The sequence below is a fragment of the Perna viridis genome, chromosome 12 (assembly GCF_037379345.1).
Source record: "Perna viridis isolate PV_CMFRI_1.1 ecotype Kerala chromosome 12, ASM3737934v1, whole genome shotgun sequence".
In the NCBI taxonomy this organism is placed as follows: Eukaryota; Metazoa; Mollusca; class Bivalvia; order Mytilida; family Mytilidae; genus Perna; species Perna viridis.
Window position 1 is genome coordinate 35,925,849 of NC_142456.1, and position 13,816 is coordinate 35,939,664.

Below are 13,816 nucleotides of genomic sequence, written 5' to 3' on the forward strand. Positions count from 1 at the left end.
ATCTTTCAATCAAACATTCATTTCCGTTCACGAAGTGTGTTGATATGTAATACAACAAGATATAAAATCAACACAAAGTGTTCCAATCAATAATTTTCCAAGTATTTACAGAGGTATTCAATTTCGTGTATCTCCTCCCCTTTAGCATTACACTTTACAAATCCTGATACTCTTTCATTTTAGTGTTAGCATTTAATTCTAAACTTATTCAACTTCTTTGTGGTAAATAACAAGGAATATAAGCATAAATAAGACCACAAATAAATGAAGAACTGGTCAAACATAGGACATGTAATGCCAAAGTTTACGGTTAGTGAAACTTGAAGTTGTAGATCGTAATGCTAACTTATGAGCATTGCCGGGCGCAACATGACACACAGAATGTTACTTTATGTTCTATGTTGTGTATGTCTGTTTTCCATGTCTGGTCTTTGTCCCTGGATTACATTCTTTTGATTACCGCGATAATCTTGGTTCCCTTGATTACTCTTTCGTTTATAGGTAAAAAAAAATAATTGAACAACTTAAATAACATCTTTATTTTGATGTTTTCTTCAACTTTTTTCGGAAAAATATTGCCATTTAGAGCAAAAACTCCAATTAAGAAACAGGAGTTCGTATCAGTGACCGAAGTACTGGTCCAACAGTGGTGATGTTTTCAGGCACTTTTATGTCGCGTTCGAAATCTAGAATAGATAGTTATTATGATTTAAGAAAGGCCCAAAAATGGGTGACTCGAAAGACATTTATCCAAACCTGACTTGTGTTGAACAGCCTTTAAAACTTCGGTTGATATTTTAGATAAGGTCGTCAGAAAGGAACAGCTACCTTTATATAGTTTTGTTGTAACTGGAGTCGTGGCTGCCATTCTGGTGTTATTTGGGTGTGAGACGGCTTTGTATAGATACAGAAGATGACAGATGGCTGTTATATTTGGCGTTCGAGGGTAATACTGTTCAGACTGGCAAATGGCGTTAAACGAACAGGATGAATGTTGATAATAAAGAAAACTTTTTATAACTTTATCATCGAGAAATAATTATGAGTTGGAGATATATAAGATAAGATGTATCCTCAGTATAAATGTTTGTTAGATTTTGAAAAATAAAAACCTAAACCACATGCATAACCTAAACCGATGTTGGTCTTTTTTATTATTATCATTTTTTAATAACAAATATCATACAATGAAACTTTCCATTTTTTGGGGTATTAATTGATCATTGTTACATCAATACTTAGAATTGGTTTTTATTCATTTGTGTCGTAATGTCAAAATAAATTGTCTTCTTTACTATAACAAATAATAACATCTGGTTCCACTTACAATTATATGATAAAATTAGTTCCTTTTTGTAAATTGCAGTGCGACATATACTCTGAAATTTATCCTTTCTGATAATATTATCATTAAGTCTATAACATCATTATAGCAGTTATCTATGTAAATACTTCCCTGTAACTAAACAAATTCTCATAAATGTATCTTTGTTTTTCCTCCTGGTAGCACAATTGTCTCCTTCTATCATGTCAGCATTCTTGGCATATACGGAAAATATTATCTGAAATCAACTGACAAAACTATTTAAGAGAAATGTCATAAATTGTCATATGTTCATCAATAAAAACGAGCCACTTTTAAACTCATCTTAGAACGTGAAATTTTGTCGGTGTTCATATTATAATTATATAAGTTCATTAATTTAATTAAGTTGCGATAGCAGACTTCGCTTTGAGTTTCGCTAAGCATTTGCTGTAAATGTTATATGTTTAAGACATTGCATGAGTATACACTCTCTTCAGGATTGGTTTTATAAGGGACATGAGGCATCATCATAGATATTTAACACGGATGAACAACATGTGGCATAATTAGCATTATTTTGGCCTATATATGTTTGTATATCACTACATGAATGTTTGTTTAAAGATGCCATGGCTCAGTGTATATACATGTACATATATATATCCATGCAATAATTCAATGATTTTTACTTCAAGTTCTACTTCTGTTTTATAGTTCATAGTTAACACATGCATGATTAATCGGAAGGATCCAATTATGCTTCTTCGTATTTTAGATTTAGATTGCACAACATAAGATATGATCTTATTTATTACTGAATAAATGTGTATATGACATTAAATGCAGGTAAAACACACTTTGAACAATACCGTATTTTCAAAAAAAAAATTATGTATACACAACAATAAGTGTTTGCACAATTAAAGAAAGTTATATTAATCACATTAATCAATGTGCATGTCCTACAGGATAGGTGCCTCCATCCTGCCATTGGAATGCAATTAAAATACAATTTTGCACAACTTTTTTTAATGTCCTTTCTATCGGACGCATGACAACTTGTATTTCACAAATTACATTAAGTTTCAATGATCGTGTATAATGTACACATGAATTATGGCAAGTAAATGCTTCCTCCTGTTAACTTCACAAACAGTTCTTGAAATTTGAATCCTGTATCTTAGCTCCAGGAATTATTTATTCATAAATACAAAGTCAAATTTCTTTTCGCTCTCAGTTGAATACTGTTAAAGTTCAGTAATCCGTAAAACATGCTGTAGGTTGTTATGAAAAGAGAGTAAAATTTGAGTTAGCATATTTTTCATGCAATAAAATTACTGGTCAGTTATTTAAGAAGCCACTGCCACTCTGGTTGAAATTAATTACAAATCACTTACACACATTACAACAATATAATATATCATTAAAAGAAAACGAAATTGTTTTAAACTATTGAAAATGTTTATATAAACACACATTTACTAGTATCAATTTACAAATTTGCGATCTGGTTGTAATATAATATATTTATTTTTTCAATATATATTTCAGTAGAGATGATTTTTGAAAGTCTGTTGACAGTTGTTGGATGTATGTTAGTAGTTCACTGATGAATGAACCCCGGACCAGCCAGAGGTCAGTCCCCCACATAGTTACAAGCGTCTTATACCCAAACAAAGAGAATTTAAGATAGAACTTACCCAAACGCGTAGCGTTGTTTTACTAATTACAAGTATGACTTCAGAATTTGTCGATGATTGTAGTGTAATGTCTTGGTAGATGCACAAATGACGTCATATTTGTTTACTACAGGTGTTCTGACGTTTCAATTTCTCTGTAACGTCAACTTAGGTACCAACACAAAATGATGACAGGTTTGTTGTGTTGTATTCTGCATAAAGATGAGCGTTTTTTTTTCAAGCAGAAATCAAAAGAATGTAATCCAGGAACAAAGACTTAACATGAAAAACAAACACACACCACAAAGAACTAAAAACAGGTAACATTGATCAGGTGCAAAGGCAGCGTAAACGTTGTCTGCTTTTCTATACGCATCCGCGAGTTTCTGATAAAAGGTAGATGAAAGAGGTAAAGAAAACTATGACACGTTGAATCGATCAGTTTTTATGGTGCAGATAAATACACCGTAACGATTCCCGAGTTAATGACACGACTAAAAAACTTCTGTAGTGATGACTTTAATCTTGTACTACACAACTCTATTCAAGAAGCCTAGTTGTAAGAAGTGTAGCGCGGTACAAAGAGTCTACGTAGTTACGGCAAGCTCTGGCATAACGTATGAGTTGTGATATGAAAACTCATACGCAGGTGCTAAAGGGATGTTGCCACAGATGAAAGTAAAGTTGAAAATGCGGAATGAAAGGTTTGTCGGATTGTTTGGTCAATAGTTTGCCATTACCATCTAAGTTGGTTTTGTAATGTCAAAATATTTGACGTGGTTGTTTATCTTTCCTGTAACCTATATTGATTCCTGGTTACACTAACAAGGTATTTTAAAACAAAAAATACTTTCTGTTAAATGTGAATGATACAGAGCCCCACAACACCTACTTTAAATTTTAGCGAAATTAGTGTTCTATTTTACGTCTTATTCCTCATGGCTATCAGTTATATATCTAAATATTTCCGTCTGACCTTAAAATTCCAGTGCATAGAACTATAACATAGAAGTATTGCTTCCTGCTTTCACAATTGCTATCATTTTGTATTTGTGTGTGTCATAGGAAATGGTAAAATCACAAACAGCAAATGACGAAAATACATTGACAAAACCAAACTTAAAAAGTGACAGACGAGACAAGATCTTAATACGGTAAACACAGGTACCAAAGACACGAAACCCACGAAATTATTTTTAAAATGTGCTCTGGAACGGTAAACAATTCCTGGTTTATGGAAACACTCTACCATGCGTAGAAAAAAGAGAAATTTGTTCGTGCCGGCGACAACCCAACTACAATGCATCGACAATAAACCATGGACTCTATGGACTACATGCACATGCCCAAAGCATTTCCTTTATTTATTGATTCCTCTTACTGGAACCATTTCTATGAAATGGGTTGTGAAGTAAATGAATCAATGAAGAATATATCACTACACATAAAAGTTAGAAGAAACACGAAGGTTGACGCGCCTTTCATATTAGTTGTGTGTTTCTGCTCAGTCGTTCATTGTCAATTGAGTTTTGAAATAAAATATTAGAATACGGTTCAAGCTTTCTTTGTTGTCAATACTTTCAAATTGATGCCCATCGTTCGTTATCTTTTGGTGAGATTTTTTATTGACATCCGACTCATATACATGTAGAAAAACATTAAATGGCATCGCTTTGTTTTGCAGATATTACATTTTTCATATTTCATAACAAGCGAATAAGTGACAGAATGTGTATTCGATAAAAAAAAAAAATAAAAAAAAAACATTACAGGGCTCAATGTTTTCAAAAAAAAGATAATTATCATAAGGCTTTATTGTATCAATAAAACTTAGTGGACGACAGTTTATATTGCAGACACTACAAATACATACTTCTTCTCATTGGCAAATAGCCAATACCATTTTCATAAGAAAAACGCAACACCTGAGCAACATGACAATACAGGTATAGAATATCTTAAACTCATAGTTGAGTTTAGACGATCTTCATTTTTCTATGTTTGGACTCATTACACAGAATGAGCCAGAAGAATGGTACTTCTTAGAAACGAAAGGTGACGAACATTTTATAAAAAGCTATTAAATTTATTAAAGTGCAACATGTACAGCTTGGTGTATATGTAACGAAAAGACAGACGAATTAAACGACTAGGATATCTTGATTCTCACTATTAAAAAGCTTCTGGACAAAGATAAAAGATCAAGTTTAAAATAGTACGTACACATGTGTGCCCACCATACGTTACTTGTCAGATTCAGCAAAATCAGACAGAAGACATAGCAGACCCTATGAAAACAGCATCATATCTGTACATACACTTAGAAATTAACGAAAAGGAAAACTCATGGCAAAATAATACAACAAATGTGATGAATTTTTATTCCACATTGTCAACTTTCTTTTCATACGTAGCAACTTCTTTTCGGCACCTGCGTATGGAGTATTCATATAACATGATTATACTGCTACAAGATTAAGGTCATCACTACAAAAGTATAATCGTCACCTTGTAGATCATTATGTTGTATACACCTGTACAAATCGTTACCGATTTGTTCAACTCGGTGGCTGTTTTTGGAAAATCAGAGGACACTTATTCTGCAGGTACACCTGATCCTTGCTCCTGCAAGTCCGGGTCGCTCTTTAATTTTATTTCTTTGTACATGTCATTTTGGTTATTTCATGTATTTTGTTGTTTGTGACTTTTCCATGTCTTGCCCACATCCTTGGAATATGTATTTTTTTTTATTTCCGTCTGAAATTTTTATTCTCTGATTACTGTGTCAGCAGACATTGAAAAAACTACACCACAGAATTTCTGAATATTTTTTTTTTTTCGTTTTTGTATATGTGATTAACATGATACCGCATTTTTATAAACATTCAATATTTCATGGAAACAAGTTCTTTCCTATTATTGCACGTACCCAACTTCGTTGAGAGAATCCTACTACAGTAAAATTGAATTCTTATCACGGTAATCGCCATTTTCTTTTATAAGACCGCATTACTTATCAATATTATGAACTCGAATACCTCTCTTGATATTTTGTCGCTTCTTTTAAATTAGCCTTGCACAACCTACTATCAATTGATGTAATGTTTAATTGAAAGAAACAATGTGTTGATATTGTTTTGAAATCAAATGATGGGGCTTGAAAAAAATTTAAAAAATAATGTTTTCAGCACTAAGAATTACAGTATATTTCTGCTATTTCGCGTTTTTTGTTTTGAATTTATATATTCAACCTGAAGGCTTATTAACTAAAACATGCATTTTAGGGTTAAAAGTTTTACTCGAATATGTATATCAGTTGATCTTTGCAGCATACAATAAATTTTAGTATGAATTTCCGGCTATGATTCTGACAGGAAATATTTTATGAAATTGATGTAAAAAATGATGTTGCAACGGGGTAAGATCTACCATAATTTCTCTTAAAATTCATGTTTATTGGTGTAAAGAATTTGTAAAACATATCCTCTGTTTCATTTAAAAAGTTGGTGAATCGATAAGCAATTTTTTAAGCATGAAAATTATTCTCATACAGTAATTGGTTGTTCTACAAACAATGTATAAATGCAACCTTTAAGAGAACCTGTTGGTTTTCGACAAAGTTGTACATACAGGAATAACTAAGCTGTAGTCTATTGATAAAAAATGTTTTCAGCAATATGAAATCTGAAATCTTTCTGCTTACAGGGAACATTATTTTGGTTTTCCTGATCTTGCAAGGTAATAAACTTCATTTTCGTCAACTAAATAGCAAATTTACGTTTGTTGTTGTAACGGATTTGTGTTTCATCTATTCGTATAAAAATTCTTAAAATAAATCTGTTAACTAAACTTTGTGTGCAGGAAAGAGTTAAATATTCAACATCGTCACGCCTGTAATTATTTTAAGTGTTAAGTTATCTTGTTAATTTTAGAATAATTTATTTGTATCGTCAAAACACCTGCTCTGCACATGAGTTCAAGCAATTGCCTTTGAATTGGGTACGTTACTTTAGACAAAACGTTGTTCAACCATAAATGCGCCATACCTCTTACGATCATTCTCTATTCCTATCAAGTTTCGGCTGTAAGTAAGGGAAAATCAAGGGAACCGAAATTCGAACGGTAATCAAATAGAACATAATCAAAGGATAACGACTAGATAAAGAAACTTTTCTTATTTGTAATTGATACACGAATGTTCCTAGGGCTGCGAATTATTTAAGTTTGATAAATATATTCAATAAAAAAACATTCTAAAATGACTACAAAACGTGAGTTTGTGGCCAGTTGTTACTATGTCAATAAAATATCTCCCTTTTGTCATGATTTTCAGCATTGATATTACACGGTGTTTATACAGCAACTGTAGTACGACAGGCAGTAGGTGGGACTGCAATTTTGCACTGTCATTGTAATTGTACTCTAAAGGGAGAAAGATGGCGTAAAGATGGTGATATAATTTCGTCAGGTCTTACAGTTGTTAATCACACAAACTGGACAAACAGGTTATCGTTACCTATAGTACACAGGCCTAGGTCAGGAGAGTATGACCTACGGATAGATGCAGTACGACTAGAAGACGCTGGTGACTATCTATGTGAAATACATGACGGACCAAAGGTATCGGAAGAAAAGATCACGTTGATAATTTATGGTATGCGTAATTCAATATCAAACTTTGGAGAAACAATTAAGGATAGAAGTTGACTCGACCTCAGTTAAATACCTGAAACTGATTTAAGTTAAGTTAATCAGCATATTTATTCATTCTATCCTGAAGTCAATATTTTTATCATTCGGGACATAAGTATTCCCTGCAAAGCTCAAACATCGGGTTTTTTTTATCAAATGCATAGCTTTAATTAATTTTATGATTTAAGTATGCTTCCCCTGTTCCATGAAATGTAACAAATGTAATTAAAAATCAAGTGAGGTATTGTTTAGAACTGATCTCTAATGAGAAACAAAGAAACACCTATCAAAAATACAAGGCTACAAGTAGTAGTCCATGATGTGCCACCAAGTGTTATGTAATATGGTGGAGATGTGAAGGGGAAACTGTGAACACAAGCTGTCTCGGTTGTACATTCTACGTTCAAAATGATGAATTCCCCCAAAAAATTCAAAAACTAACAAAACTACATATGTTGTTTTTGCTATCTTTAAAGTTTCATGTTATTCAGGTGACTTATTTCAGTTCAACTGCTATGATAAAGAGTAATCAAGGGAACCAATATTATAGCGGCAATGGAATAGCAGGTTATAAACTACTTCTATTTGGATTTTTTTTTCTTGTTTTTTTTTTCATAAATTCAAAGGACATGGCTCCCACAACAAATAGAATATCAACATTTGTTGGTGAAATGCAAAGTTAACTTTTGTGACCTCACTGTTTACAAAGTTCCTTGAAATTAATTTTGTTAGTGTCAAAAATTTGCTTCAGGGGTATATTTCGTGAGATTTCAAATATCAAATTTGCACTTCTACCACAAAATTCTGCGGATCAACAAATTGGAGTAATTTGAACAACTTTATGTCATGTTTTGACTACCTTCAAGGCTTTGTGTTTCAGTCTAGTAGTTTGTTTAAGGAGTTGCTGTTGCACTTGTTTCAGAGGAATATTTCATGAAACTTCAAATTTTAAAGGGACATTACTAAAAAAAAATTCAGCGGATCAAACATTGCTAGCAATTTGCACATCACCACATCTTAACTTCTTCATCATGCACTCGTGGATCGTTACGGTGTATCCAACTGATTTGTTCAACGTGTCATAGTTTTCCTTTCATCTACCCCGGACTTAACTTTTTTATGAGCAACTCGGTGGGTGGGAGTTTCTTGAAAAGCAGAGGACGCTTACCCTACCGGTACACATAGTCCATGCTCCAAGTTTTCAGTTGAGTACGAGTTGCTCATGTACTTGTGTATTGTTTGTATGTATAATTTAGTTACTTCATTTCCTTAGTTGTGTTGGACTGTTTTCCAAGTCTGGTCTTTGTCTCTGGATTACATTATTTTGATTTCCGCTAGAATATTGGTTCCTTTGATTACTCTTCCTACATGTTACAAGTTTCATTGCATTTGGTGCTGTTGTTTCCGAGGGGTTGTTACAGACAGACTGACAGAAAGGTCGCAAAACTCAACATGTCATGCCGATTATGATAAGGGAGACATATTTCCATATGAAAAAAAATCCAATGTAAATTGCCCATCTTTTTACAAAGTGACACAGTGTTGTCAAATAATGAGTTGCTTTGTTTTTTTTGGGGGTTTTTTTTTCACATACTCTGTTTGGAAACGGCTGTTGTGGACGTAACAATGAAAAGTAACAACCTATGGCCTTCAACAATTACAAACAAATATGTTTCGAACAATAAAGTGCGGTACAGTAGGTTTCTGTCATATATTTTGAAAAATCGAATGTGTACCACATTGACAGTTTATACATCCTTAACCTGGGTAATGCTGTCGCAGATTTGGACATTTAAAATTGTGAGGAATTGCTGTTTAATAGCAGGTTGAACTAAATAATTTCAACAACCGAAGGTTACAAACACAATGGAAAATCTATTTTTTTATTTCAATTTTAACAAACTTTGTTTATGCGACGACGAGTATAGAAATTACATATCAGAGGAAAAAATAAAGATAAGTGCATCCGGTACTTTATTTATTGGTATGCCTTTCTTGTGTAGAGTCTTAAATGATAAATCCAATCTGTTGATTGTAGGCTTGGTTGTGCCATAGAATGTGAAACTTTATGCAATACTTCAAAGTAAGAAAAGACTCAATAACTGATAACGATTATTTAACCAATTTTCCAAGAACCTGGTGATGTAGTTCTTGATCTTCTACCATAATCAATGTGTCAATTCGTGTGTTCTCTTATAGATACTATAACGTTGGACATAACATTGTCATCGGTAAAGATTTGGTCCAGAACAACAGGTTTGTGGAAAAAACGCTTCAACACTTGATTTATATATATATAAACTTTATCTTCAGTAACAGTCTATGCCTATAGAAATTTAAAAGATGTGATGTAAGAAATAAAGACTGGTCCTAAGTAGAGAATGTTTCCAAAGAGATAATCTCCGAGGAACATGTAAATCTGAAGATTTAAAAAATTACAAGCCATGTGAGATCCTTCAGGTGTAAAAATATTTATCCATAGTGTTTTTATATAACATTTTCAACTCCAACAGCCACAAATAATTCAATCACAAACATAAAAGATAATAAAATATGCCTGCAGAATCAAATGGAATGTGTGTCTGCTTTGTTTATGTTTTCCTGCTTCACTATACTTCTAACAGGAGAGTTCTTAAATTGGCAGTTGTATCATAATTAATACATTTTTCTAACTTCATGATGTAGATTCCATTCTATTTTGTATTCTCTGTCTAGAGAAGAGATTCATGTAACTGAAAGAGTCAGAAGCCCTCTGCTTTTCAGCTGGCAACAAAACACAGTATTTATATGTTTGACTGTGTCACCCATAATATAGACATTTTCAGTTAAATCTTTCCTTCATTTGTTTAAAAAAAATAAATTTTGAATGGAATGCCTTCTTTTCCAAAAATAATTTAAAACAAAAAACAGACGAAATAATATTTTATTTTGAGTTCAACTATTCAGCTATGTATTAACAAAATATTGCTTGGTAACCATAGCAACTAATCATAACATAGAAAAAATTATGTATAAAACATACCTTTTTAGTCAATCAATAATTTTTGGAAACTTTCAGTTCATTTGCTTATGTACCCTATATAGAAACGATACCATATGATCTTCAAATATACCAAAGAAGATAATTTGAGAAATGTTGGATTTTTTATCGACATGTTTGTCCACTAAGTTCAATGCTTTCGTAGACATTCCCATGGGAACAAAGTTCGATCCTCTACTCACTGACCAATTACTTCCCTATAAACGGGCTTACGTATCTGATTCAAAAGTAGGAACAGATCTTTTGGCCAGATCTTTTGATCTCAGTTTACGCTATATAGATGACGTATCATCGTTAAGCAATCCTAGTCTCGGAGATCGTATACATCGCATCAACCCCAAAGAAAATAAAGGATATTACAGACTCCGTAAAGTCAGCCTTATATCTTAATCTACAATAAGAGATCAATGGACAAAAAAACTATTGATCAAACTATACGACATCAAGGATTACTTTTCAGTCGGTATTGTCATTTTTTCCATTCCTCTATGGCAACATAAAAATAAAAGTAATATTTTGGCTAAAGGATGAAAGTAATACAGAATTGGACATTATTAAGAATATGATTTCTAATTAGCATACAATAGCGTCAATACCTATGATATTTCAACACACTTCTATTCCCTATACACTGTTAAAATCCCGACTCAAAAACATTAAACATCATTGTAACTCAAGAAAAGATGGTACAAATAGATACAGATACGTATACTTAGTACTTTCTAGAGACTTATCATTGTAGTCGAAAGTTGCACAAAAGTGGGAATGATTTTAATATGATTTTAGGCTTAGCCTTTGAGGGACAAAGCTATTTGCACTTACATAATATTTGACTTCTTAGAAATTGCATCGCTGTGGTATGTCGAACAGATTGTCATTACGTCATCATTGAAAGTTCAAATAGTTACTTCCTAACTGCATATACATCATTCCCGAATTACATCATTTTCAACGTGACAGTTTGGAATCATTGATACTTCATAACATCTCTATTTATGAAGTACTCTGTCGCTTTATGTGATTTATTGTTTAATTGATTGAAATTTTACATCCTATGATAGATATTCCTGCAGTTTTAATGACAAAATCGATTCATTGAATATTCCTTTTAATTTTCACTTTTCCTATACAATTTATATAGCAGTTGTGATATAAAAATAAGATAAAGTGTTTGGTTTGATAAAGCGATTGTATAATATATTTACTTGATCTTAAAGCAAACAGAAGGAGTATTATTAAGAGATGTGATTTCTATACGAACAGTCCAGTTATGTAGAACATTTTTAATTATTATTTTGATGGAACAAATATGTGTTTACACAACACTGAAATCGTCATATCAAAAATCTTAACATTATCCAGTGTTTAAGAGTAATTAGGGGAACCAATATTCTAGCGAAAATCAAAAATATGTAATTTAGGGACAAGAACCTAATATAGAAAACAGACACAGACAACAAAGAATGTAAAATAATAATAACTCAATAATTTGATTAATCGTTATGTGTTGGACATCACAACGGAAAAAAAAACAAACATACATTTACATGACCATAATGTCGTAGTTTCCAACTCTCGCGTTAAACCGGTTTGACATCATATGAGCAACTCGGTGAGTGATTCATTAAAACAGAGAAAACTTACCCTACCGATCCGTGTAGTTATAAATATGATGCATATTTTACCCCTGCTAAAATTCATCTGTTTCATGACAATTAGTACTCCTTGATAGACGCCAACAGCATATCGAAATATTAACTAGAGTGGTATTTCTCCTATCATTTAATGCCATCAAAGGCAAACACTTCAGTAAAGGTACCGTTATTAGCAACTTGAAATCAGTGACAGAATTGCAAGTCAAACATTTATTGAATAAAATGTCTGATGGAACTTTTTAGGAATCATTAGAAATGTAAAATATTTTTGGTTTAATAACGACATTATGACATTGATTACAGCCTCATTTGAATTGATTAGACATAAGGACTGTTTATATTTTAGGTGATGTCAACAAAAAAGAACAATGGCTTTTACACATTTCTATAATGACTGGAGTCGTTGTTATAATTCTCGTATTGTGTGGATGTATGTCAGCTTTTTATATATACAGAAAAAGACATATAGCTGTTCAAGTTGGCGTCCGAGTGCAATACTGTTCAGATTGGCGCATTAAAGATTGGGAGAACAAATGAACAAATGAGGTAAATGAAGGACATACACTTTTATTTGCTCTTTACAATCGAGAGTAATTGAAGAATTCTTTAGTTCTATATGTCGTTTTCAAATTTCATTGGAAGGTAAAGACGTCACTCGGAAAAAAAATGATAACAATAAAATCATTAAAAGTGTGTGCTTAATCTAATCGATGCATACTGTCTTTATTGTGGCGTACGGTGGCATTTATTTGCCGAAGCCGAGTAACAAAATATATTTCCTCCTTCTGTAAAAAATATTTTATTCTCAAATGGAAAAAATAATTGAATCGTACAAATAAAATGCATATGACACTTAATAAATTAGATTTCTCTTGTCTTTTTTATGTTATTTTATTTATTTGTTTTGTTTTGTTTTTTTTTTTTTTTTTTTTGTTTCTGTTTGTGTTTTGTTGTGCTTTGTTTTGGTTTGTATGTGGTTTTTTTGTGGAGGGATGAATAGGTTTTCTATGGAAATGTCACACTCTTGTTTATTAGGTGAAACCATTTCATATCTCTTCTCATCATTGTACAGACATGTTGCCATCCTTTTGGGTATTGGTTTCCATAGACTCTTTAAACCAGTTTGTGTGAAAAGTCAAGATGAAGAAAAACGATCATTTCTTCCACTTCCGTTTGTCAACAAATGTATAGATGCAATTAATTTGGCTAACATCCTCCATCACAAAAACGTTACCAACAAAATTCCCCCATCTTTCAAAGACAAATCCATACCAATTATTTCATATTCCTATACTTCACCCATTGCATCCAAAATTTTCAATTATAAAAGGCTATTGCAGAACCTCGAAATTGAGGACTTCAAGGGTAAACCACCTGACTGTTTTTGCAAAACCTCTCCATTCAAATATGGTCCTTAATGTAAATGAACCTGTACAACTACCAT

General features: G+C 32.3%; 1 protein-coding gene across 2 annotated transcripts; it reads left to right on the forward strand.

Moving 5' to 3' along the window:
- Positions 1-6,385: 6,385 nt before the first annotated feature.
- LOC148602127 (uncharacterized) lies at positions 6,386-13,265 on the forward strand. Of its 2 annotated transcripts, XM_088555731.1 has the most exons (5): positions 6,386-6,403; positions 6,691-6,723; positions 7,319-7,639; positions 9,877-9,933; positions 12,719-13,265. In XM_088555731.1, exons 1-5 carry the CDS (start codon positions 6,388-6,390, stop codon positions 12,907-12,909), a joined length of 618 nt encoding a protein of 205 aa, XP_088411857.1. In that variant the 5' UTR covers positions 6,386-6,387; the 3' UTR covers positions 12,910-13,265. The 2 variants fall into 2 exon arrangements, with proteins under 2 accessions (XP_088411857.1, XP_088411856.1); XM_088555730.1 differs by lacking the exon at positions 6,386-6,403 and having other exon boundaries at positions 6,601-6,723; positions 12,719-13,264.
- Positions 13,266-13,816: the final 551 nt, after the last annotated feature.

Bases quoted from the DNA above. Each gene is read 5' to 3' on its own strand.
- LOC148602127 (XM_088555730.1), top strand. From the start codon at position 6,663: ATGAAATCTGAAATCTTTCTGCTTACAGGGAACATTATTTTGGTTTTC. The intron at 6,724-7,318 runs GTAATAAACTTC...CATGATTTTCAG, and splicing joins GGTTTTCCTGATCTTGCAAG to CATTGATATTACACGGTGTT. The intron at 9,934-12,718 runs GTTTGTGGAAAA...TTTATATTTTAG, and splicing joins GATTTGGTCCAGAACAACAG to GTGATGTCAACAAAAAAGAA.